Source organism: Nerophis lumbriciformis, linkage group LG05 (assembly GCF_033978685.3).
Source record: "Nerophis lumbriciformis linkage group LG05, RoL_Nlum_v2.1, whole genome shotgun sequence".
NCBI lineage: Eukaryota > Metazoa > Chordata > Actinopteri > Syngnathiformes > Syngnathidae > Nerophis > Nerophis lumbriciformis.
The window spans coordinates 6,256,675-6,282,897 of NC_084552.2; the positions used below are offsets into that span (position 1 = coordinate 6,256,675).

At 39.9% G+C, this 26,223-nt stretch overlaps 1 protein-coding gene across 2 annotated transcripts in view; it reads right to left on the reverse strand.

The window, feature by feature from the left end:
• Positions 1-1,524: 1,524 nt before the first annotated feature.
• The window catches only part of prdm4 (PR domain containing 4), a 28,047-nt gene continuing 3,348 nt past the window's right edge, over positions 1,525-26,223 (reverse strand). For both annotated transcript variants that reach the window (XM_061961365.2, XM_061961366.2), the window contains exons 3-12: positions 24,102-24,217; positions 23,838-24,026; positions 15,990-16,739; positions 15,779-15,928; positions 15,588-15,706; positions 15,441-15,526; positions 10,389-10,516; positions 8,341-8,856; positions 2,788-2,956; positions 1,525-2,717 (exon numbers count right to left, since the gene is read on the reverse strand). In XM_061961365.2, the coding sequence (XP_061817349.1) occupies positions 2,354-2,717; positions 2,788-2,956; positions 8,341-8,856; positions 10,389-10,516; positions 15,441-15,526; positions 15,588-15,706; positions 15,779-15,928; positions 15,990-16,739; positions 23,838-24,026; positions 24,102-24,216 (2,586 nt within the window). In that variant the 5' untranslated portion in view covers position 24,217 and the 3' untranslated portion in view covers positions 1,525-2,353. The remainder of the gene's footprint in view (positions 2,718-2,787; positions 2,957-8,340; positions 8,857-10,388; positions 10,517-15,440; positions 15,527-15,587; positions 15,707-15,778; positions 15,929-15,989; positions 16,740-23,837; positions 24,027-24,101; positions 24,218-26,223) is intronic.

Genomic DNA, 26,223 nt, shown 5'->3' on the forward strand with positions numbered 1-26,223 from the left:
CAGCGAGAGCTGAAGATCCTGGCCAGATGAAGCCATCAGGACCACATCATCTGCAAAAAGCAGAGACCTAATCCTGCAGCCACCAAACCAGATCCCCTCAACGCCTTGACTGCGCCTAGAAATTCTGTCCATAAAAGTAAAACGTAGACAATCGCATACAATTAAAATGAGCATTTAATAATCCGGTATGCAACAAACACACTGGCACTATTAAATTCCATCCATCCATCCATTTCCTACCGCTTGTCCCGTTCGGGGTCTTTAGAATTAAGGATCGCTTAATGCCCCAACATCTCCTTATGATAAATAACAGTACATGATAACTAAATGCAATAAGCAGCTACAATTTAATTTAAAAAGTGACTATGAAAGAGAGTGAGTCAAAGTATGGTACAAATAATAATTACTAGAGATGCGCGGATAGGCAATTATTTCATCCGCAACCGCATCAGAAAGTCGTCAACCATCCGCAATCCACCCGATCTAACATTTGATCAGAACCGCATCCGCCCGCACCCGCCCTTTGTTATATATCTAATATAGACGATGCAAGGCATTAGTGAGGTTATAAAGCTTTTGCCTGTTAAAGAAAGGAGACTGATCCAATGCAGCACAGACATTCGCGTGCCACGCTGTCACGATCCAGACGCACACCAGTGCGCAATCATATGGGAGCCGCGCTGAGCGCACCTCCAAGCGCATCTCGCTGCCGGCGACGGCCGGGTATATGGGCCCGACGCTCCAGCGCCATCCATTTTCAGGGCTAGTTGATTCGGCAGGTGGGTTGTTACACACTCCTTAGTGGGTTCCAACTTCCATGGCCACCGTCCTAGCTGCTGTCTATATCAACCAGGGTGAGCCCCACCCCTTTCGTGAGCGCACTGCGCGCGGAGTGACCCCTGTTACGCGCCCCCGGCAACAGGGGTGGCGGGCAGGTAAGCTGCGCGGGCGGAGCGCGCGGAGTGACCCCTGTTACGAGCCCCCGGCCACGGGGGTGGCGGGCAGGTAAGCTGCTTATCTGCTGGCGGACGAGGCGGTGTGTCGGTGCGGTGGGCGCGGTGGTGACCCTGGACGTGCGTCGGGCCCTTCTCGCGGATCGCCTCAGCTACGGCTCCCGGTGGGGCCCTCTCGGGGGAAGGGGCCTCCGTCCCGGACCCCGGCGAGGCGTCCCTTCTCCGCTCCGTAAAAGTGTCCATCTCTTTTTTTTTTTTTCTTCTGTTGTGGCATATGCTGCAGGTGCCTGCTCGTTTTTCGTATGTGGGTAACAACATTTAACTATGTATATATATTTCCCAATTGGTTTAACTGCCACCCGCCTGAATCTATTTAAAATCTAATTTTTTTTTATTTCAACCACCCGACCCGATCCGACCCGCGGATAAAATCTAATTTTCTTTAATTTCATCCGCCCGATCCGCGGATAATCCGCGGACTCCGCGGTTGTGCCCGCAAACCGCGCATCTCTAATAATTACACATCGCTCACCAGTTAAATGAGTAAAAAGGAAATGAAATACAATCCAACTTAAGATGTACATTTTCTTGTAATACAAAAATATTTTAGCAGCTCTGATATGCTTAAGATAAAATATAAATGTAAAATCCAACATGCTGGCAAATGTATGCAACAAGCGGAGGTAAATATTAGTCTAAGGCAGGGGTCGGCAACCCGCGGCTCTCGAGCCGCATGCGGCTCTTTAGCGCCGCCTTAGTGGCTCTCTGGAGCTTTTTCAAAAAATGTATGAAAAATGGAAAAATATATTTTTGTTTTAATATGGTTTCTGTAGGAGGACAAACATGACACAAACCTCCCTAATTGTTACAAAGCACACTGTTTATATTAAACATGCTTCACTGATTCGAGTATTTGGCGAGCGCCGTTTTGTCCTACTAATTTTGGCGGTCCTTGAACACACCGTAGTTTGTTTACAAGTATAACTTTCTCCGACTTTCTAGGACGTGTTTTATGCCACTTCTTTTTCTGTCTCATTTTGTCCCCCAAACTTTTAAGGTTGTGCATGAAAGGTGAGTTTTGTTGATGTTATTGACTTGTGTGGAGTGCTAATCAGACATATTTGGTCACTGCATGACTGCAAGCTAATCGATGCTAACAGGCTAATTAGGCTAGCTATATGTACATATTGCATCATTATGCCTCATTTGTAGCTATATTTGAGCTCATTTAGTTTCCTTTAAGTCCTCTTAATTCCATGACACACTATCTGTACAGTATGTCTTTAATTTTTTTGCGGCTCCAGACAGATTTGTTTTTGTATTTTTGGTCCAATATGGCTCTTTCAACATTTTGGGTTGACGACCCCTGGTCTAAGGTATTGTGTGTGAATAATTTAACATTAATGAGGAGGTGACAGGGACTTTTCAGAGTTGTATCCTCCAACATCTAAACAACAGTCTTCACTCCTGCCAGAGTCCATGAGTCTTTCGGCGCTTCCTCTACCGTCCGTTTCTTCCTCTTCCTCCTCCTCTTCTTCCTCCTCCTCCTCCTCCTCTTCGCGTTGCTCCTTGCGGGACGAGCGCTCCGCCTTGGGCCCTTTGCATATCTTCAGGTGTCGAGTGAGGTGGTATTTGGTGAGGAAGGCCTTGTGGCACTTCTCGCAGACAAAGTCTCTGCGACCCTCGTGGGAGTTCATGTGCTTCTTCAGGTGGTTGGTCTTCATGAAATGCTTGTTGCACTTGGGGCACTGGATGCGACGCTCGCTGGAACGGAAGCAACACGTACCAATGACAATCAGCGAAGTTGTTTTCGAGTGCGAAAGAGGTGACGTACTGCGTGTGAGACAACATGTGCTGGTTCAGGTCCTGTTTTCTGATGAAGGTCCGCTCGCACAGGTCGCACTTGAGCTTCTCAGCGCCGGTGTGTATGAGCATGTGTGACGCCACGTGGGATTTCTGCGTGAACGACTTCTCGCACACCGTGCATCTGTAGTTCTTCTGACCTGATGGTGGCAAGAGAAAAAAATGACTCAGCATACATTTTGTATAGGAGGCTTTTACAGGTAAAAGCCAGTAAATTAGAATATTTTGAAAAACTTGATTTATTTCAGTAATTGCATTCAAAAGGTGTAACTTGTACATTATATTTATTCATTGCACACAGACTGATGCATTCAAATGTTTATTTCATTTAATTTTGATGATTTGAAGTGGCAACAAATGAAAATCCAAAATTCCGTGTGTCACAAAATTAGAATATTACTTAAGGCTAATACAAAAAAGGGATTTTTAGAAATGTTGGCCAACTGAAAAGTATGAAAATGAAAAATATGAGCATGTACAATACTCGATACTTGGTTGGAGCTCCTTTTGCCTCAATTACTGCGTTAATGCGGCGTGGCATGGAGTCGATGAGTTTCTGGCACTGCTCAGGTGTTATGAGAGCCCAGGTTGCTCTGATAGTGGCCTTCAACTCTTCTGCGTTTTTGGGTCTGGCATTCTGCATCTTCCTTTTCACAATACCCCACAGATTTTCTATGGGGCTAAGGTCAGGGGAGTTGGCGGGCCAATTTAGTACAGAAATACCATGGTCCGTAAACCAGGCACGGGTAGATTTTGCGCTGTGTGCAGGCGCCAAGTCCTGTTGGAACTTGAAATCTCCATCTCCATAGAGCAGGTCAGCAGCAGGAAGCATGAAGTGCTCTAAAACTTGCTGGTAGACGGCTGCGTTGACCCTGGATCTCAGGAAACAGAGTAGACCGACACCAGCAGATGACATGGCACCCCAAACCATCACCCAACCATGCAAATTTTGCATTTCCTTTGGAAATCGAGGTCCCAGAGTCTGGAGGAAGACAGGAGAGGCACAGGATCCACGTTGCCTGAAGTCTAGTGTAAAGTTTCCACCATCAGCCCCATAGAAAATCTGTGGGGTATTGTGAAAAGGAAGATGCAGAATGCCAGACCCAAAAACGCAGAAGAGTTGAAGGCCACTATCAGAGCAACCTGGGCTCTCATAACACCTGAGCAGTGCCAGAAACTCATCGACTCCATGCCACGCCGCATTAACGCAGTAATTGAGGCAAAAGGAGCTCCAACCAAGTATTGAGTATTGTACATGCTCATATTTTTCATTTTCATACTTTTCAGTTGGCCAACATTTCTAAAAATCCCTTTTTTGTATTAGCCTTAAGTAATATTCTAATTTTGTGACACACGGAATTTTGGATTTTCATTTGTTGCCACTTCAAATCATCAAAATTAAATGAAATAAACATTTGAATGCATCAGTCTGTGTGCAATGAATAAATATAATGTACAAGTTACACCTTTTGAATGCAATTACTGAAATAAATCAAGTTTTTCAAAATATTCTAATTTACTGGCTTTTACCTGTATATGTAAAATGTATTTTTAGAATAATGTTAGAGGAATATTTTCCCCCATTAAGCAAAATAGCTGGGTGTGTGTCTCCAACAAGTGCTATTTTGCACTTTCTCAACGTTTTACAGATACACTTGAACTTTGCACTTGTCCAGATATCACATGACATTAATGAGTGGGACAGGAGGACACCATCTTTAGTTAAGTTAAAGTTAAAGTACCAATGATTGTCACACACACACTAGGTGTGGTGAAATTTGTCCTCTGCATTTGACCCATCCCCTTGTTCACCACCTGGGAGGTGAGGGGAGCAGTGGGCAGCAGCGGTGGCCGCGCCCGAGAATCATTTTTGGTTATTTAACCCCCAATTCCAACCCCTGATGCTGAGTGTCAAGCAGGGAGGTAATGGGTCCGATTTTTTTTAGTCTTTAGTATGACTCGGCCGGGGTTTGAACTCACAACCTACCGATCTCAGGGCGGACACTCTAACCACTAGGCCACTGTTAGAAAGTTAGACATTTTGCACATTTTAAAGGACGTTTTTACCATGAAATTTCTGATGGTATGATGTAGTCAATTCCACCTTCAGGATTAGGAATGAAATATTCTATAAACATCTTTCATCCTCTTTTTAAAACATATCGGCAAGTACAAGCCTGGGGCTATCAATGTAAACAAAGTAAATATTACAAGAGAAAACAATATATATATATTGCAAATAATAGTACAGTGGAACAAACTTAGTTCTTAAACAGAGTTTGTAAATATAAAGGTTTGTATAGTGAAGTAAATTTCTCCCTACAGTACAGTTTTAACAGCAACGTCATGCTCCTGTCGCCTGAATAACAAATTGATGTGAATTACAACATCCACACATGTAGATGACTGACAGAGTTGGCAGTGCTTTCTTTAGATTAAGATATGTAGCGAAGCCTGCTTTTTTATTTATTTTTTCTACATTTTAACAGCAACATTTAGGTAGGTTAGCCTATTCCCTGAATAAAAACAACATGATGTAACGTACAGCACCCATGTCTCTAAATGACTGGCAGAGCTTTATTTTAAGATGTGTAGCAAAGCCTGCTTATTTTTGTCTTTTGTTTACAAAGCGGTGGTCGTGTACATGGAGCAGGCTCATTGAGCTAGGGGAAGGTCAAAGGCTGTTTTACGCCCATGAAGAGGGAGGTTTTTGCTTCATGATGGATGTTCCCAAAAAGCCACGTCTTCAAAGGTCAATGTTTGAGAGATTGCTTCGACCTTTAGATAGCCTGACTCTCTCCCACAGCTGCGGTGTTATTGTTTGTACTTGCTCCGGTTTTGTAGAATTAGTTATTAAACTTCAATTCTAGTCACCTCTCATCATTTTAGACAGCATTTATATAAATGGATCTGGGTGAACTCTCCCCTCCTAAAAGAAGGGTCGTAATAATAACCAATGGTATGGTTAATTTGTTCCAGGTAAGCTTAATAAGTTACATTAAGGAACATGACATGGTTACATTTGCAAGAATTCAAAATGTCCGAAAATTAATAATAGTGTTTTTTTCAAATATTATATATTTATATATATTATACAGGCCTCGACTTTGGCAATGTACAAATTCAAGCTAAACATACTTTTTTTTTTTTGCCGCGCATATTACAAATGAAAGTATTTTATCGACACTCCATCCATCAATCCATTTTCTACCGCTTTGATTTGAATTATTAATGATTTTTATGTGTTTTCTTGTAATTTTATGCATCTGTAAAGCACTTTGAATTAACTTGCATATAAATTATGCTCAATAAATAAACCTGCCTTGCCTTTATACAAGTATATTTTAGAGTACAATATTCATTAATTTTATTCCATTTGTTGATAATATTTCATTAAAAACAATTGAATATTTAGTGCCGGGTGAGAGAGAAATGTTATCTCGATTTGCACGTACGAAAAAATGTACAATAATCTTTTTGAATTCCTTAAACTGTCCTCCCTTGATTTATCTATTGTATTTATATATGTATTATTTATCTTAGTACATTTTGATTATTTACCAGTACCATGAAATAAACTGTGTGTGTGTCTATAGTGCGACCCAGGGCCCACTTGTTGCCCTCAGCTAATTTTTAGGGCCCGCATGGCCCATTGCATAAGGACTCCCAAAGGGAGTTCTTATGCAATGGGACATAAGGACCTATTGAATTTGTAAGGTTTTATTATTATTATTCTTCCGCAACTTTGCGCTGTAATTTGACCCCCTTAAGATACTTCGAAACTCACCAAATTTTACACACACATCAGTAATATACGGCAAAACTTTTTATCAAAAAACCAAACCTCAAAACTCAAAATTGCGCTCTAGCGCCCCCTAGGAAAAAAAAAACTAGACTGCCTGTAACTCCCACTAGGAAGGTCGAAGAGACATGAAACAAAAACCTCTATGTAGGTCTGACTTAGACCTAGTTTTCATAATTGTATATCCTCGGGCAAAAATCAACAGGAAGTTGGCAATTCCCCCTTCAAGACAAAAAAGTACTAAACACAGTCAATTTTGCCTCTTTGAGCTGTATTTTCACCCTCTTAACATGCTCCAAAACTCACCAAACTGAACACACACATCAGGACTGGCAAAAATTGTGATCTAATAAAAAAACCTAACCCCAAATCTCAAAATTGCGCTTTAGCGCAATTTTGAATAAAATGCACAAAAAACTGCTCCTCGGAAGAAAAAAATGACAAAACTGCCTGTAACTCCCACTGGGAAAGTCGGAGAGACATGAAACAAAAACCTCTATGTAGGTCTCACTTAGACCTACATTTCATGGATTGACAACCCTCAGCAACAATCAACAGGAAGTTTGCAATTTCCCCTTCAAAACAACATTTTTTTATAAACCGGTCACTTCTCTTCAAACATTATCTCCTCTGAGCGCGTTTGTTGTTTCAGCTTAAAACTTACACAGGAGAGAGATTGAACCCTTCCAAATAAAAGTTATCGAAAGAATGTTTCTAACTGCTCCGGTTTTGATTTTATGAGCCTTCAAAGAACCGCTGCGCTGATGCTGCTGCGCTGCTGTTTTCTCAAGATGGCTGCTTAAAAGCAGGAAGCACCAGCGTGCCCACACAATGCAGACAAGGTAGGTACACTAAACAAAAGTATTGGGACACTTCGGACTAAAAGTAGACAAAAGTATTGGGACACTTATGACTACCACTTTACAAAAGTATTGGGACACTTGGGACTACAACTTGACAAAAGTATTGGGACACTTACTACTACCACTGAACAAAAGTATTGGGCAACTGGACAAAAGTATTGGGACACTTACACTGGACAAAAGTATTGGGACACTTGGGACTAAAACTTGACAAAAGTATTGGGACACTTAGGACTACCACTGGACAAAAGTATTGGGACACTTATGACTACCACTGGACAAAAGTATTCGGACACTAAGGACTACCACTGAACAAAAGTATTGGGACACTTACACTTGACAAAAGTTTTGGGACACTTCTCAAACTTGACAAACGTATTGGGACACTGTCCCCCGACATCATGAAAAAATAAAATTAAGCTTGGCAACACATCGGAAGAGTACAACTAAAGTATAAAGGCACACAGAAGAAAACAATTATGATAAAAGTTGCTCGACAACTATTTGCCAATCATTACATAAAGCTAAGACGTAGGATGGCTATCTTGAAACTATTTTTACAGCGCATCATATCTTTGTGTGCACTGGTTAACTATTTTTTAAAATGTATTTTCCCCCATTGTTGCTGGGTTTATTTTTGTATAATTTTATTCTGCATTTGGGACACCCCTGCTTTCAAAGGTCTTTGTCAGAGTTGAGTGAAGTCAACTCTGTGAGCGACCACAACTCTCACCGAGAGGCGGGGAACGTGAATGTAGATGGAGCTAATAGCTGCGTTACAATATTCATTTTGATTGCAGCTGCAGACCAGCACCATGTATCCCACAGGACAGGATTTCCTCATGCAAGCGTGTCATACCTGTGTGAATTTTGAGGTGCATCCTGAGGTTGCTTGGATCGCTAAAAGCCTTGCTGCAGTATTCACACTTATGAGGCTTCATGCCCACGTGACCCATGAAGTGCACGTTGAGTTTGGTGGACGTAATGAAAGCTCGGGAACACATGCTGCACTTGAACTTCTTCTCCCGCACCTGACTCTTTGAGTTTGTTCTTGAGGTGGTCGTAGTAGTAGTAGTTGTAGTAGTAGTAATAGTAGTGCTATTCTGATTATTGTCACTCCTGTTGCAGTTGTCGCCGTTAGTCTGTGCTGCCGTGTGGCCGGGCCACGGAGAGGAGGAAGAAGAGCTTGAGGTCCCGTTGGTTAGCTTCTCATGCTGCTGCTGCTGCTGTTGTTGTTGAGGCGGTTGCTCCTGCTGTGTTGGGCTGTGGCTGTGTGGGGGCTGGCTATGGCCACTCATGTGAGGTTTGAGGTCAGAAAAGGAGGAGCAGTCTTTGCCGCACTGGCAGAGCTGGGTCTCAGGCAAAGGAGGAACACCTGGATATAAAAATGATGGGCTCAGCATTAATTACCAATGCAATAGATGGTAAAGAATGTGCGGCCGCAGTATTCATGGACTTAACAAAAGCATTTGACACAATTAATCATGATATATTAATACGAAAATTAGAACGATATGGCATCAGAGGTTTGGTATTGAATTGGGTAAGAAGTTATTTAACCAACAGGAAGCAATATGTAAAGATGGGTGAAAATATGTCAACACGGCTAGATATATCCTGTGGTGTACCCCAGGGGTCAATACTGGGACCAAGATTGTTCAATCTTTATATAAACGACATTTGTAAGGTTACGAAGGACTTAAAGGTGGTTTTATTTGCAGACGACACAACTGCTTTCTGTTCAGGAGAGAGCACACAGAAGATAATACAAATAATAACAGAAGAAATGAACAAATTAAAAAGATGGTTTGACAAAAACAGACTATCTTTGAATCTCAGTAAAAGTAAAATAATGCTATTTGGTAATAGTAGAAAAGAGCATCATACACAAATACAAATAGACGAAGTAGACATAGAAAGGGTAAAAGAAACTAGATTTTTGGGAGTATTAATAGATGATCAAATGAACTGGAAATCTCATATACAAAACATACAACATAAGGTGGCAAAAAACATTTCAATAATGAATAAAGCAAAATATGTCCTGGGCCAAAAATCACTACATATTCTCTACTGCTCGCTAGTGTTACCATATCTGAGTTATTGTGCAGAAATATGGGGAAATAACTACAAATGTGCGCTACATTCGCTAACCGTGTTACAAAAAAGATCAGTTAGAATAATACATAATGTTGGATATAGAGAACACACAAACCCTTTATTTATTAAGTCAGAAATATTAAAGTTTGGTGATTTGGTAAAATTGCAAACAGCTAAAATGATGTACAAAGCAAACTATAAACCTGCTACCAAAGAATGTACAACAATTCTTCTCAACTAAAGAGGAGAAATATAACCTTAGAGGAAAAAATAATTTAAAACATTTATATGCACGTACAACACTTAGAACTTTTAGCATATCAGTATGTGGAATTAAATTATGGAATGGATTAAGTAAAGAAGTTAAAAATTGTACTGATATGATCCAGTTTAAGAGGTTGTTCAAAATAATAGTGCTTACAGAGTACAAAAAAGAAGAATTATGAGAAATACTTTCAACCTTATTGAGAATAAGATATTCTTCATCTCAGTATGTTAATAATGACTGAATTAATTAATTAATTACATATTACAAAACTGTTGTATACTAATTCATAGATGTTATTTTATTATATAAAAAGGTCAGTAAATGATTCTATATATTTGTAAACGCTTGAAGTGGGAAAGGGGTAGGATTAAATAAGCTTTGCTTCTTCCTACTCCTTTTCGGGCATGATGTAAAATGAAATGATATGAAATTGTGTGATGTATTATGATGTAAGTGTGTTCATGTTCGAAATAAACTAAAGAAAGAAAAAAAGCATAAATGCACAATTAGAACACAGCTAAGAGGAACCTGCGTCTCACCCATCAGTCTGCAGTAGTCTCGGCTGTAGTAGAGGCGCAGCTCCTGGTCTGGGTGGATCTCCACGGTTGTGCAGAAGAAGAGTTTACCATTGGCAGAGTATGCGACAAGGTTCTGCTCTTCACGATTCCTAAAAGCACCAAATGTATGGCTTAATTGGGTGCAAAAAAATCTTCAAAATTGGAATAAAATTTCTCTTAGTAGATCTTAGGGACAGTGCCATTATGTTTGAAGCCAGTTTGGCTTGGTTGAATGACGGTGCAGTGGTACCTCGGGATACAAGTTTAATTCGTTCTTTGACGCGCTCGTTCCTCAAAACACTCACAATTATAACATGTACCACGCTATTTAAAAAGAACACCTTTGGATAAGAAATATTTTAACAAAAACAATAGAACACTGATAAATATTTTTTGATCTGTTCTAATTGGCATATTGCCGTCTCATTAAGTCCAACATGGACAAGGAGCCGAGTTACCGAAGAAGGAAGGCTGGCCAATAAGGCTGGGGGAAAGTTAACAATGTCCACAACTTTGACTCCTGGATAGTAGCGAGTAATGGTGTTGAAAAAGCGGTAGTTGCAGCTGTTGTTGTTGGTAGTACTATCTATTGTATTGTTGTTCAAACATCCATCCATCCATTTTCTACCGCTTATTCCCTTTGGGGTCGCGGGGGGCGCTGGAGCCTATCTCAGCTACAATCGGGCGGAAGGCGGGGTACACCCTGGACAAGTCGCCACCTCATCGCAGGGCCAACACAGATAGACAGACAACATTCACACTCACATCCACACACTAGGGCCAATTTAGTGTTGCCAATCAACTTATCCCCAGGTGCATGTCTTTGGAAGTGGGAGGAAGCCGGAGTACCCGGAGGGAACCCACGCAGTCACGGGGAGAACATGCAAACTCCACACAGAAAGATCCCGAGCCCGGGATTGAACCCATGACTACTCAGGACCTTCGTATTGTGAGGCAGATGCACTAACCCCTCTTCCACCGTGAAGCCCGTTGTTCAAACAATAATTCCTAAAGTATTTTGTTGTTTTTAAAGGCATGTTGCGTGTTAAAATTACATACCTGCCAACTTTTGAAATCAGAAAAACCTAGTAGCCAGGGTCCAGGGGCCGCAGGCCCCGGTAGGTCCAGGACAAAGTCCTGGTGGGGGGTTCAGGCTTCGCCCCCCGACGCAAAATGATTATTAGCATTCAGACAGGTTAAAATGTTGCTAAAACCATCACTTTTCTATCAGTCACAGTGACTTTTCAAAACAAAAATATTACAGCAAAAATCATATGGGTTGATTGACATGTTTATTCTGTAAGCTAACTTCAATAGTTTGAAATTATTTTGACAGTTAATGCCAGTTATCCTGTCAACCTTTCACAAGACTTCAATTTGTTAATTGAAAGTATAAACAGTATAAACACTTTTTACAGTCAACAAATGGTAAAACAGTACTAAACAATTCCATTAAAAAAAAAATTGGTGTCATTATTAACTTTCTGTCCAAGCTTGTATAATCTACTGCCTTGTTCAATTGTAAAAAATATTCTGTGCCTAAAATTCACATTTCTATCACAATTATCATACTGTAAACATGGTAAGCTAACTTCATTAAAATGAATAGTCCTGTCAATAGCATGGAATTACAATTCAAATGTAGTTTTTTTGTAAGCCTTTCAAAAGAATTCAAAATATGAAAAATTAATGAAAATTAATTTAAGCCATCAGACACTTGAAAAGTGGCACATCACATCTCTAATGTAATCATTTGAACTTTTCAACAGAAATAGCACTGCAAAAATATTAAGGACATACTTCTGTATTTTGGTAGTTATGCTGTCAACATTTAACAAGATTTCTTCAACTTGGACTTGAAAGCATAAATAGTATAAACACTTTTAACAGTATAACAGTACTAAACAATTCCAATAGATAACATTGGTGTCATTACCTTTTTGTGGCTAAAATCCGAAAAACGTTGAACGTTTTCCACTTGTATCGCTAGCAACGGCATTAGACTTGTGTTTTTTTGTCCCAACGTGGTCTTTTACATCGCTAATTCCTCCGTGTCCGATGGAAAAATCTTGTCTGCACAAGGTGCAATTCGCGTAGTTTTCACCCTTTTTGGAACGGATAATTATTCCCGGATAGGCTTTTGAATATTCTTTACGGAATGACTGCAGTTTTCTTTTCGGTTTAAGACTTGTTTGCGATTTTTCTCCGGCTGATTCCATGATCGTTCGCTCGTTTGGAAACAATGGCAACAGGTGCCTCGTGCTTGGCAGCGGTGCTATAAATAGCCTCGCGCATTTAAAAAAAAATTATTTTTTTTTAATTAATGAAAAACCGTATTTTTTATCTCTGCAACCGTCACCCGGAATAGGTTGATGAAAACCGTACTAATTACGGGAAAACCGGAGTAGTTGGCAGGTATGAAATTATGGTGTTGTTTTTTTTAGTGGGGGGCAAAAAAATATATTTTTCAATTCATTTGAATGGACAAGGCGGATTTGAGATACAAGTGTAGGGTTTCTCTTTAAAGTGCCAGTAGAGTGGAAAATAAGTTTCCTCTATTTTGAAGCAATTATCATATACATTTGATGTATGCCACCAAAAGACTCCCAAAGTTTGCGAATAAATAAGAATAATCAAAATAGTATCAATCCCACAGAGATTCCCAAGCCATTTTGAGAGATAATGAGCCAGTCACGCGGTCGCGTGACGTAGACTCAGGTAGGAACCGCAGATCCCTTTCCTACCAACAACAATGCAAATCATGTAGACTTTGTGGGAGCAAGTAACGATTACTTTCGGACAAATGATGGTCTAGAACAGGGGTCGGCAACCTTTACCAGTCAAAGAGCCATTTTGACCAGTTTCACAAATTAAAGAAAACAATGGGAGCCACAAATATCTTTTGAAATTTAAAATGAAATAACACTGCTTACAAAGTTTTTTTTTGCTTTGTGCTTTGTATAAACCAAGGGTCTCAGACACGCGGCCCACACCTTAATATGAAAATTTAATGTTAGTGCGCCCCGCGGATTTTATACGAATGGCGCTTAACAGCAGCATTTAGCGCCCACTACAACCAGCGTGCCGGCCCAACTACACGCTCTATGGGGCTTCTGCTTGCTCATATAAGTGACAGCAAGGCATACTTGTTCAACAACCACACAGGTTACACTGACGGTGGCGGTATAAAAAACTTTAACACTCTTACTAATAATGCGCCACACTGTGAACCCACACCAAACAAGAATGACAAACACATTTCGGGAGAACATCCGCACCGTAACACAACATAAACACAACAGAACAAATACCCAGAATCCCATGCAGCCCTAACTCTTCCGGGCTACATTATACACCCCCGCTATCAAACCCCGCCCACCTCAACCGACGCACAGAGAGGGGGGGGGGGGGGGTTGATGTGTGAGGGAGCAGGGTTGGGGTGGGGGTGGGGTTTGGTGGTAGCAGGGGTGTATAGTGTAGCCCGGAAGAGTCAGTGCTGCATGGGATTCTGGGTATTTGTCCTGTTGTGTTTATGTTGTGTTAAGGTGCAGATGTTCTCCCAAAATGTGTTTGTCATTCTTGTTTGGTTTTGGTTCAAAGTGTGGTGCATTATTAGTAAGAGTGTTAAAGTTGTTTTGTATGGCCACCGTCAGTGTAACCTGTGTGGCTGTTGACCAAGTATGCCTTGCTGTCACTTACGTGTGCAAGCAGAAGATGCATATAACAAGAGGCTGGGCTAGCGCGCTGATTGTAGAGGGCGCTAAATGCTATACCATCATGGCACGCCCTTATTATTATTATTGCAAGGGTGAAAATCGGAAAATATTAATCCCGGGAGTTTTCTGCGGGAGGCACTGAAATCCGGAAGTCTCCCGGGAAAATCGGGGGGGTCGGCAAGTATGCAGCTGAGCCGCATCAGAGTGATCAAAGAGCCGCATGCGGCTCCGGAGCCGCGGGTTGCCGACCCCTGGTCTAGAACCTTTAATTTTTAATCCTGAATATAAGAAGGATGAGCTAAACGTTTTAGAAGCTCTGCTAAACAGATCCAACTTTAGTGAAACACTGAGCAGCAGTATTGCGAAATGCTAAACAAGAAATAAAAACTAGGAACATAATAAAACAATTGTTTGCTATTCAATGTCTTCTCTTACTTTGATGACGACTGATAGGATGTTCATATCTTCCCTAAAACAGCGCTGCCAAAATCCGGATGTTGTGATGACGTAAACAAGACGCACGCGATTGTCTGGGGCATAGTGAGCATGTCTGCGATGTGGCCGTAACCTAAATATAACTCACCTGACCTATACCCGTGGACAGCGATCTACAAAATGTGCAAATATAGAGGACAGTGGCGGCTTTTAAGGAGAGAAAGTCCAAATGCAGCAGCAGCATAAAGCAAGTCTGACATCATGCTCGTTGCAGCTCGTTTTCCATCGGATACGTGGAGGCACAGAATAATGAGTCTCTAAACATGAGTACAGTCTATAATAAATCCAGAAAAAGATGCTGGATTTGTCGCTAGTCATTTTTAATAAAGAAAAAAAATCACAAAAAGTCTCAAGACACTTGAAAAATTATTGTATAATAAGCAGCAACAATTAAGAATAGAGCAAAATGATACAATATAAAAAATACATGTTAATACTAATTAATACTAACAGATTTGGTTTTAAATGTTTGTACACATTTTTTGAGCTTTTTTAAATAAAATAGTATCATTATAGCAAATTATACAATGAAATCATGGTGACCACGACTTTCGAACCACGCCCCCACCGCCAGAAGTATTTTTGGCAATCTAGTGGAAACTCTGAAGTGTTTTGAGTAACAAGCTCGGTCATAAAAAACAATTCAGCTCGTAAGTTGAGGTTCTACTCTACTGTACTTCTTCAGGGTCAAACATTTTTTTAAAGTTGCCAAAATATTATTCAATAATGTATTTATAAATCGTATGAATTTGTAGAATTTTGCAGCCCTCTTTTGTTACATAAAAAAAATTACTGTTTGAATTTCGAGTATGTTATATAGTACCTTGCTTTGTGGACAAACATCATCCAGTTGCATTCATTCTCATCTGCTGTCACGATGTAGAAGTCCAGCACATTGTTGTGGTACATCTGTGGCAACACACACAAGTTAATCATCTTGTTTTTTTTTGACACTGAAAATTAAGCTGACCTTCCATATCTGAGGTGTGTCTTTTTCCGGCCAATCAGGGAGCTCCACGTTGCTACAGTGCTGGCCAACCATAGGGCCGAAGCATGTCCTTGCCGGAATGACGTCTCTTGCAAACACACCTTACAAAAACAGCAAAAAAAGGGGTTGCTATAGTCATTTATGCTGGTGAATTTGGAGTTTTAGTCTCTTACCAAGCGGCTCGTCAGCCACGGAGATGCGCAGGCACAGTGGGCGTGGAATAGAGAGGCGAGCCCGGCTTTGAATGGGCGTGTCTGGGATGAAGGTGACCGGGCCGTGCTCTGGGCAGTCTGAGGTGTATGAGCGCTCACACAGTGTGCACCCTGAGCACAAAAAATGTAACTACCAAAAACAATGCACCCAGAATGCCTTTTAAACACTTACAAATGTAAGCAGCGACCATTCCCTCTTTGTTTGAAGTTGAATCCTCAAGTTGTAAGCTGGAGTTGACGAGCACCATGTTGTTTTCTGGACCCAGTGATACCTCAGTGGTGATGGGGGAGACGTTTACAACATCTAGTCCCATCCCAGAGTGACCATGAAGGGATACGGGGCCAAGCTGACCCTGGTTGCCTATGGAACTCGTGAGCACCACACTAACGACACCAGAGCTGAGCTCACCGTTTGAGTGAAGCTGCTCCCCGAGTCCCACTGCGCCTCCTCCGCCTGCATTCCCCAAACGGCCCCCCATGTGGTCAGACTCCATCACCACAGGGAGCTCCAGCACAGCAGGTCCATGCAGAGGCATCACCCCTCCAGAAGAGTCCACCCCAGGGAGGCCCTCATGTGGCCTGCCTCCTCCAAGCTGCTGCTGGGTGTCCGACACCCCGACCCCATCCATGGTGGCCAGCTCCTCTCCCATCCTGTCTGGCGACATTGGGCTGCTGACACGTGACTCGATTGCTAACCCTGTAGAGTCCAGCTCATGAGCCCCAGGCTGGTGGAGGTCTCCGTGCCCGCTGGCCTGCCTTGAGTCCATGGAAACCAGGCCTTGCTCTAGTGGGCCGCCTGCTGTACTGTAAGGGTCAAGACCTGAGGGGTTGTTGCTCGACACAGATAGGGTTCCATCCATGTTGAGGCTGCTGGGGTGGATGTACTGTGGAGGTGGACGGTCCGCCAAATAGGACAAAATACCTGCAGCAACAAAAAAATGAAGTTTTATTAAATTCTAACATTTTTTTGTATTATTATTAGTAGACTTAGAACAGTATTACAAAGAGTGTATCAGTGATTTCCATAAACCATAAATAGACCCATACAAATACATTTAGGTCGACCTGTTTGCCCTTCTCATACACACATTGTAATCTCTGCCAATCTAGCTTGTCATTACAACTCCGTACAGTAGATGACATTGTTACCTCAAATGCACCTCTTCTGCCAGAGAGTAAAAAGACATAGCAGGAAGGAGCAGTGTTACGAACTTAGCGACTTGGTTGTGAAGTGAAGTGAATTATATTTACATAGCACTTTTCTCTAGAGACTCAAAGCGCTTTAAATGGTGAAACCCAGTATCTACATATTTAAGCTACAATTAAACCAGTGTGGATGGCACTGGGAGCAGGTGGGTAAAGTGTCTCGCCCAAGGACACAACGGCAAAGACTATGATGACAGAAGTGGGGATTGAACCTGGAACCTTCAAGTTGCTGGCACGGCCGCTCCACCAACCAACCCACGCCATGCCACTGGTTACTACAAAATAACGATACATCTTATTCATTATATTTGGTTAGACTTTCGAAGGTTCTAACATAAAAGCTCTAAAATGTTTTATTTGCTTCCTGTTTGTCCCTCCCACTGCAGTCCTGTGGGAAACACTACATACATTTGCATATATACCGTACCTACACAAGGCCAATCTCAACCCCTTTTATATATTTTTGAATCTACAGTGGAACCTCAATTTGCAAACTTTACAATCTTTAGGGCTGACCCAAATGTGCAAACCACATCTCTGTGTACGAACGTTTTATTCATTTATTTGATGTTCCGCCAGCAGCATTTTTCGGGAGGCTCCATGTCACTTGCAGTGCATTGCAGCACACCACTAGCATACCTGCCAACTTTTGAAATCATAAAAACCTAGTAGCCAGGGTCCAGGGGCCGCAGGCCCCAGTAGGTCCAGGACAAAGTCCTGGTGGGGGGTTCCTTCGCCCCCCGACGCAAAATTATTATTAGCATTCAGACAGGTTAAAATGTTGCTAAAACCATCACTTTTCTATCAGTCACAGTGACTTTTCAAAACAAAAATATTACAGCAAAAATCATATGGGTTGATTGACATGTTTATTCTGTAAGCTAACTTCAATAGTTTGAAATTATTTTGACAGTTAATGCCAGTTATCCTGTCAACCTTTCACAAGACTTCAATTTGTTAATTGAAAGTATAAACAGTATAGACACTTTTTACAGTAAACAAATGGTAAAACAGTACTAAACAATTCCATTAAAAAAAAAAATTGGTGTCATTATTAACTTTCTGTCCAAGCTTGTATAATCTACTGCCTTGTTCAATTGTAAAAAATATTCTGTGCCTAAAATTCACATTTCTATCACAATTATCATACTGTAAACATGGTAAGCTAACTTCATTAAAATTAATAGTCCTGTCAATAGCATGGAATTACAATTCAAATGTAGTTTTTTTGTAAGCCTTTCAAAAGAATTCAAAATATGAAAAATTAATGAAAATTAATTTAAGCCATCAGACACTTGAAAAGTGGCACATCACATCTCTTATGTAATCATTTTAACTTTTCAACAGAAATAGCACTGCAAAAATATTAAGGACATACTTCTGTATTTTGGTAGTTATGCTGTCAACATTTAACAAGATATCTCTTCAACTTGGACTTGAAAGCATAAATAGTATAAACACTTTTAACAGTATAACAGTACTAAACAATTCCAATAGATAACATTGGTGTCATTACCTTTTTGTGGCTAAAATCCAAATTTAGCAACGGCATTAGACTTGTGTTTTTTTGTCCCATCGTGGTCTTTTACATCGCTAATTCCTCCGTGTCCGATCGAAAAATCTTGTCTGCACAAGGTGCAATTCGCGTAGTTTTCACCCTTTTTGGAACGGATAATTATTCCCGGGTAGGCTTTTGAATATTCTTCACGGAATGACTGCAGTTTTCTTTTCGGTTTAAGACTCGTTTGCGATTTTTCTCCGGCTGATTCCATGATCGTTCGCTCGTTTGGAAACAATGGCCTCGTGCTTGGCAGCGGTGCTATAAATAGCCTCGCGCATGGCATTCGGAATGGCTCGATAGGAAGTTACGGGAAGCAGTGTCGATTGTGATTGTTGTTACGCGATTTCGTGAATAAAACTTTAAAAAAAAAAAAAAAAAATTTAATTAATGAAAAACCGTATTTTTTATCACTGCAACCGTAATCCGGAATAGGTTGATGAAAACCGTACTAATTACGGGAAAACCGGAGTAGTTGGCAGGTATGCACTAGTCACTTCTCAGTGCTTCAGCGTGTGTTCCTTTTTTTCTGTTTTTTCGCCTCTTGACAGGTTTTGTCCATTTTGCTAAGTCAATATGAGTCCCAAAATCGCAACAGACCAGAGATCAACAATCATCCTGCATAATTGTATTGTTTTTGTCCGTTTTTTCCAAACTAAATTATTATTCAACATGATTCCTACATGTGCACTTCATGTGTATACTATATATATATATATATATAATGTGCTTTCTTTACTGTGGTTAGTTTTACAGTGACTTAATTGTGGAGAGTAGCAACAAAACACCTCCAGTTTTTTTTTACCCCCATCTTTAATTCAAAGGATTGTTTACATATTTGGCAAACTAAATTGCAACATTCAGGGAGGGCAGAATATAGTGTAGCCTGTCTTACCTTTTACAATAAGCAGCCACGATTGAAATTGCATTGAACAAAGAGAGCACAGTCTATCACAGTGTTTTTCAACCTTTTTTGAGCCAAGGCACATTTTTTTCCATAAAAAAAATACGGAGGCACTCCACCAGTAGAAAAGGTTAAAAAATGAAACTCCACCAGGTTGTCGTGCCTTATTTTGAGTTTGTTGTTGTTTCCTGTGTGTAGTGCTTTAGTTCCTGTCCTGCGCTGTTATTTTGGTAACCCTTCCTGTTTTGTTGCTTCCCGCCTTCCTTTGAGTGCTATTGCCCGCACCTGCTTTGTTTTCGCAATCAAGACTATTGAAGTTGTGCGTACGCTATCCTTCTTTGTGGGGATGTTGTTGATTGTCATGTCATGTACGGATGTGCTTTGAGGACGCCGTCTTTGCTCCACACACTGTAAGTCTTTGCTGTCGTCCAGCATTCTGTTTTTGTTGACTTTGTAGCCAGTTCAGTTTTAATTTTGTTTTACATAGCCATCCCTATGCTTCAGTGCATTTTCCTCGCGGGACTTGCCTTTTGTCAATTTTTTGTTTAAGTGTTACATACCTTTTTACCTGCACGCTGTCTCCCGCTTTGCTCTGCATATTGGGATCACGACAAACCATCCTCGAGGCGTTTCGACTTCTACAGAGCAATGAACTACCTGCTGCCACCTACTGATATGGAGTATTACAAGATTACCCTGCCAAGCTCTACACAGCACAGGCACTAGACGACGGCACATTATCATGATTATTCATAAGCAAAAAATGTTTTTTGGACCAATTAGGTGAAGTTGCATAATTTCCCACGGCACACCAGGCAATATCTCACGGCACACTAGTGTGCCGCGGCACAGTGGTTGGAAATCACTGGTCTATCAAGTCAAATTCCTGGTGTAAACAAACTTGGCCAATAAAGCTAAATCTGATAATATAAGAAAAAAATATATGTTATTATTATTAAATAATAACACATTTGTTTTTAAATATACATAAAACATGTGTTTAACCTTTTTAAAGAAAATGTATGCAGCATTGCGTATCAAAATGATATACCGGTATATTTGATGTCATATTGACAAACCTCTCCTGTCAAAATAAAAGGAAACAGAATTTTGTTGTGTAACTACAAAATTGATAGGATTCCTGTTTCTCTTTCAAACTACCATAAACAAGCCCTTCTGGCATGGTCTCTTCTCTATAAGCACAATTTCTCACCTACAAAATACTTCATTTGTTACAAAAGGAAATCACTTTTCCTCAACAATTGGTTCAAGAATGGTATTATTTTGGGGAGTCAGCTTTTCAATAAGGAAGGTAAACTTTTTAATTACCAAGAATTTCTCAACCATTTTAAGGTCCCTGTGACTCCCAAACAATTTGCCATTGTATTTGATGCCATTCCAACAGGTCTGCTTATGTTGTACAAGGGATGTTTCCTCTTTCTACTGTAACAATTGTGAATGATCCACTTGACACTCCTTTGGGGAAACTTTGTTTTGATCAAAAAAATCCGCAGCTTATTCCAAAATGATTGTGTGTCTGTCTCCTATGTAATTGCGCTCTGAAATAATGTTGTGAATGACATCTGCTGGGTCAACACGTGGTCTCTTCCTAACAAGTATTTGCTTACGAACAAAGTCAAAGAGATTTCTTTCAAAATCATTCATTATTACACTGTAAAGACTGTGCTGGTGAGATACAAGAAGGGCATTGATGTTACCTGCACCTTATGTAACATGCATCCAGAAACTGTTTATCACCTGTTTTGAACTTGTGAAAGCACTCGATCACTAGGGCAGGGCATCCGCCGTTTCATCATGGACAATATTTATGAAACATTTGTGCTTTGTCATAAAGATGTGCTATTTGGATTTGCACAGTGTGAGAACAAATTTGAAAATGAATTCTACCTTTGCAACCTAATTATACTATTGGCTAAATTTTATGTTCATAAATGTAAGGTTCTCAATACCTAACCTGTTTTTTCGGCCTTTGAAAAACAGTTAGAAATTTACTTTAAAACGCTATCTACCTCTACAGCCCAAAAGCTGTGAAAACTATGATGCTATGCTCCAAATTTAAACTATTTACGGAACTTGTGTGAGCCTATAATTATACACATTACTCCATGTATTTATTTTACATTCTACTATAATTACTTTATTGAATTAACAATCCCCTGCCGCTGTGCTGCACTGTTTTTGTACTTGTTTTAATTGTCCTTGTTCATATGTTTGTTTGTAAATGTTGAACTTTATAAATAAAGGTATATAAAAATAAAAATCAATAATTAAAAAATAAAAGGAAACAGGTTTGAAGTGTGATCCCCCTCTAAACCAACAGGAGGTAGCAGAGAACCACATAAAGTTTCCATGGATGATCGGTCTCTTAGCTTTGATGCAATAAAAGTAAAAAATGTAGACATTATTTACTTGCACGTATGACCCAACTGTGCTGAACTGGGCTTCTGCTTGATTTGGTTTACTGTAATCGTTTTTACATTCTTTTTGCACAACAAGATCACAATTTATACATTTTTTATAATGTATTTTTATCTATTTTGATTAACACTATGCTATTTACATACCTGCCAACTTTTGAAATCAGAAAAACCTAGTAGCCAGGGTCCAAGGGCCGCAGGCCCCGGTAGGTCCAGGACAAAGTCCTGGTGGAGGGTTCAGGGCTTCGCCCCCCGACGCAAAATGATTATTAGCATTCAGACAGGTTAAAATGTTTCTAAAACCATCACTTTTCTATCAGTCACAGTGACTTTTCAAAACAAAAATATTACAGCAAAAATCATATGGGTTGATTGACATGTTTATTCTGTAAGCTAACTTCAATAGTTTGAAATTATTTTGACAGTTAATGCCAGTTATCCTGTCAACCTTTCACAAGACTTCAATTTGTTAATTGAAAGTATAAACAGTATAAACACTTTTTACAGTAAACAAATGGTAAAACAGTACTAAACAATTCCATAAAAAAAAAAATTGGTGTCATTATTAACTTTCTGTCCAAGCTTGTATAATCTACTGCCTTGTTCAATTGTAAAAAATATTCTGTGCCTAAAATTCACATTTCTATCACAATTATCATACTGTAAACATGGTAAGCTAACTTCATTAAAATTAATAGTCCTGTCAATAGCATGGAATTACAATTCAAATGTAGTTTTTTTGTAAGCCTTTCAAAAGAATTCAAAATATGAAAAATTAATGAAAATTAATTTAAGCCATCAGACACTTGAAAAGTGGCACATCACATCTCTAATGTAATCATTTGAACTTTTCAACAGAAATAGCACTGCAAAAATATTAAGGACATACTTCTGTATTTTGGTAGTTATGCTGTCAACATTTAACAAGATTTCTTCAACTTGGACTTGAAAGCATAAATAGTATAAACACTTTTAACAGTATGTCGTGCTGTGAAATACAGCCAACAGGATTGCGCACCAAACACGAAGCAAGGCCAAAGCGCATGCACGTGCAGGAGAACAAAGGACTTCTTTCATTTAAGGTTTGTGATAAACCATCAAACTCATTCGTTAAAAGGACTCTATAGTAATATAAAGCGAATTTTTCTGGACATTATCATGCAAGAAAAGTTTATTTTTGGGACCGCGATCACCGCGTAATGATTTTTAAAGGTTGCATTACAAACATTTAACTGTCCCATGTGATCAGCCAGTGCGATTGGAAATCCACGCTCAATTATTGCCTCCGTAAATAAAACTTCGGCATTTATCACATCCAAAGAATCTGTTTGGGCGACGAAAAACGTTGAAAGTTTTCCACTTGTATCGCTAGCAACGGCATTAGACTTGTGTTTTTTTGTCCCAACGTGGTCTTTTACATCGCTAATTCCTCCGTGTCCGATCGAAAAATCTTGTCTGCACAAGGTGCAATTCGTGTAGTTTTCACCCTTTTTTTTTTTTTAATTAATAAAAAACCGTATTTTTTATCACTGCAACCGTAACCCGGAATAGGTTGATGAAAACCGTACGAATTACGGGAAAACCAGAGTAGTTGGCAGGTATGTATTTATAACCTGCTCTATTTAAAATATTATGCACATACTATTGTTCTTGTGATACTTACTGGGCTAAATCTGGGACCTCGGGTACTAAATTCCTTTCCACCTCATGTGTGCTGGTATGACAATAAAGTTCCTTAAATCCTTAAGAGTCTCAAATTATACCTAACATGCATGTTTTGGGGATATTGGAGGAAGCTAAACTACCCAGAAAAAATCCCCAATGCACGGAAAGAACACCCAAACTCAAAAATCACGGAATGGACCGTTTTGTGAAGTAATGCTAAAAAGTGTAACTAATGACAAAACACGTTACCTGGTAATATATGTCGGAAGTAGCTGCTCTCCAAGTGGGGGTACGGAGGCGGAGGCAGGGAATAATTCCTCTCCGGAAGGCCACACATCACTCCTCTATCCCCTAGCGGTCCCATTGGCAACATCAGGGACAGTGCAGAAGGAAGGGAGCCTAAGGAAGGACCTAAGTTGGGGATGGCCACCGGCATTCCTGCAAGAAAGTTGCTTCCAAAATGAAGGCACTTCTCATGACAAGCGTGACTAAAGGTTTGGCGTGACGTCATACCTGGTGTGGGAATGGCATTATGTGGGGGTGAGGTGGCCAAGCCCAAGTGGCTTGCACTGACTGAAGACACACTGAGCTGGTCCATGCCCACTGGACTCAGGTTCATGTCATTCATCCTATAAACACAGTCACTTATTAGCAGACCAGCAATACAAATGTCATTAGCGTTGTGTATTTAAAATTGGTGCAGAAATATTCAGTGCATAAAAAGCTAACTAAAACTGAAGCAATCGATCCTGTCTCAGAACCAGCCAATGAGGTGTTTCAGTCTTAGTTTACTGGAATATATCTGCATCTTAATTTGTGTCTTTAATAAAAAAAAATTAATTAATTAATTAATTAAAAACACAGTGTGTTTCAGCTTTCAATTACTTTGTCTCAAGTGCCTTGTATTGAACATTTTGTGTTTTGTTTTTGTTTTTTTACTCTGGGTACTTTTGTACTCTTACTTTTGTTTTTGTTTTGCGTGACAGCAGGGGTAGGGGATGAAGAGGGTTTGGAATTTGTTGTTAATGTGAATGTGAAATCAATAAAAAGAACTACGAAAGAAAATACAGCGTCACTGCTTTAGTCATATTTTTTGCGCTTAAGATTTTTCTCTATGACATTAGCGCCAGACTTCTTCTGTTTCTTTTACATTGTCATTACTGCCACAAGTGGTGGAAAAGTGTATTACAACTGAGTACCGCTGCTGCTTATACGGACCACAGTTGAAAAACACATATATTATATTCTAGGGGGGCGCTCGCGGCCCAACACTGGGCCGCTCTATGGTTAAGAAACACTGGTATACAGTAGTGATGGGTCCAGCAACACCGATGCATCGGCGCATGCGTCGAGCTCATAGAGCAAAACCCTGGGTCGGTGCGCGTATCGCTTTTAGAAAGTCACGTGACGGATCATGAGCTGTTTGGGTCACGTGACCGATACGCGAACTGTGTCGCACTGACGCCTGCGCGCCAAACTGTGTTTTTATAAGGAAGCGCATCTGTCAACGACATGCTGCTGCCAACAGAATCGCCGCACTTCTGTCGTTGGTCATTTGTAATTTATCGTCGTCGGAGATCATGGAGCAGCCTCAGGCAAAAAGAAAGATTTCCGCCGTGTGGGAATAATATTATATCATATATCGCAAAAAAAGGTATTTGTGTTAATTTCCTTGTCGTTTCATCCTGTTCTCTCAAAGTTTCCACTTGATCTATTAGAATTCAAAATCTCTTTAAAATGATTCTTAGTTTACTATTCATATTTTCTGCAGGTTAAATGTCTCATTTGTACGACAGAATTGTCGTACATTAACAAATCCACCTCCTCAATGCTGTCAGCCGGAGAAATAATAACTACTAAGAAGAGAAATCGTCTAAAATTTAATACGTTGGAAAAACTGTTTTTTTTCAATAAAAATGTGTAAAAAAAACAACAAAAAAACATTCCCAGTCCACAAGCATTCTCATTCACAACACGTTCTCTTAGATTTCCATGTTATGATACATGTTCACATTATTTATTGACTGTATCTAAAAAAGATAAAAATCTATTTTTATTTAAATGAAAATATGAAATAATTAGGGATGTCCGATAATGGCTTTTTGCCGATATTCCGATATTGCCCAACTCTTTAATTACCGATACCGATATCAACCAATATATACAGTCGTGGAATTAACACTGTATTATGCCTAATTTGGACAACCAGGTATGGTGAAGATGAGGTACTTTTTAAAAAAATTTATAAAATAAAATAAGTTAAATAAACTAAAAACACTTTCTTGAATAAAAAAAGAGTTAAACAATATAAAAACAGTTACATAGAAACTAGTAATTAATGAAAATGAGTAAAATTAAGTGTTAAAGGTTAGTACTATTAGTGGACCAGCAGCACGCACAATCATGTGTGCTTACGGACTGTATCCCTTGCAGACTGTATTGATATATATTGATATATAATGTAGGAACCACAATATTAATAACAGAAAGAAACAACCCTTTTGTGTGAATGAGTGTAAATGGGGGAGGGAGGTTTTTTGGGTTGGTGCACTAATTGTAAGTGTATATTGTGTTTTTTATGTTGATTTGAAAAAAAACAAAAACAAAAAAAAACGATACCGATAAAAAAAAAAAA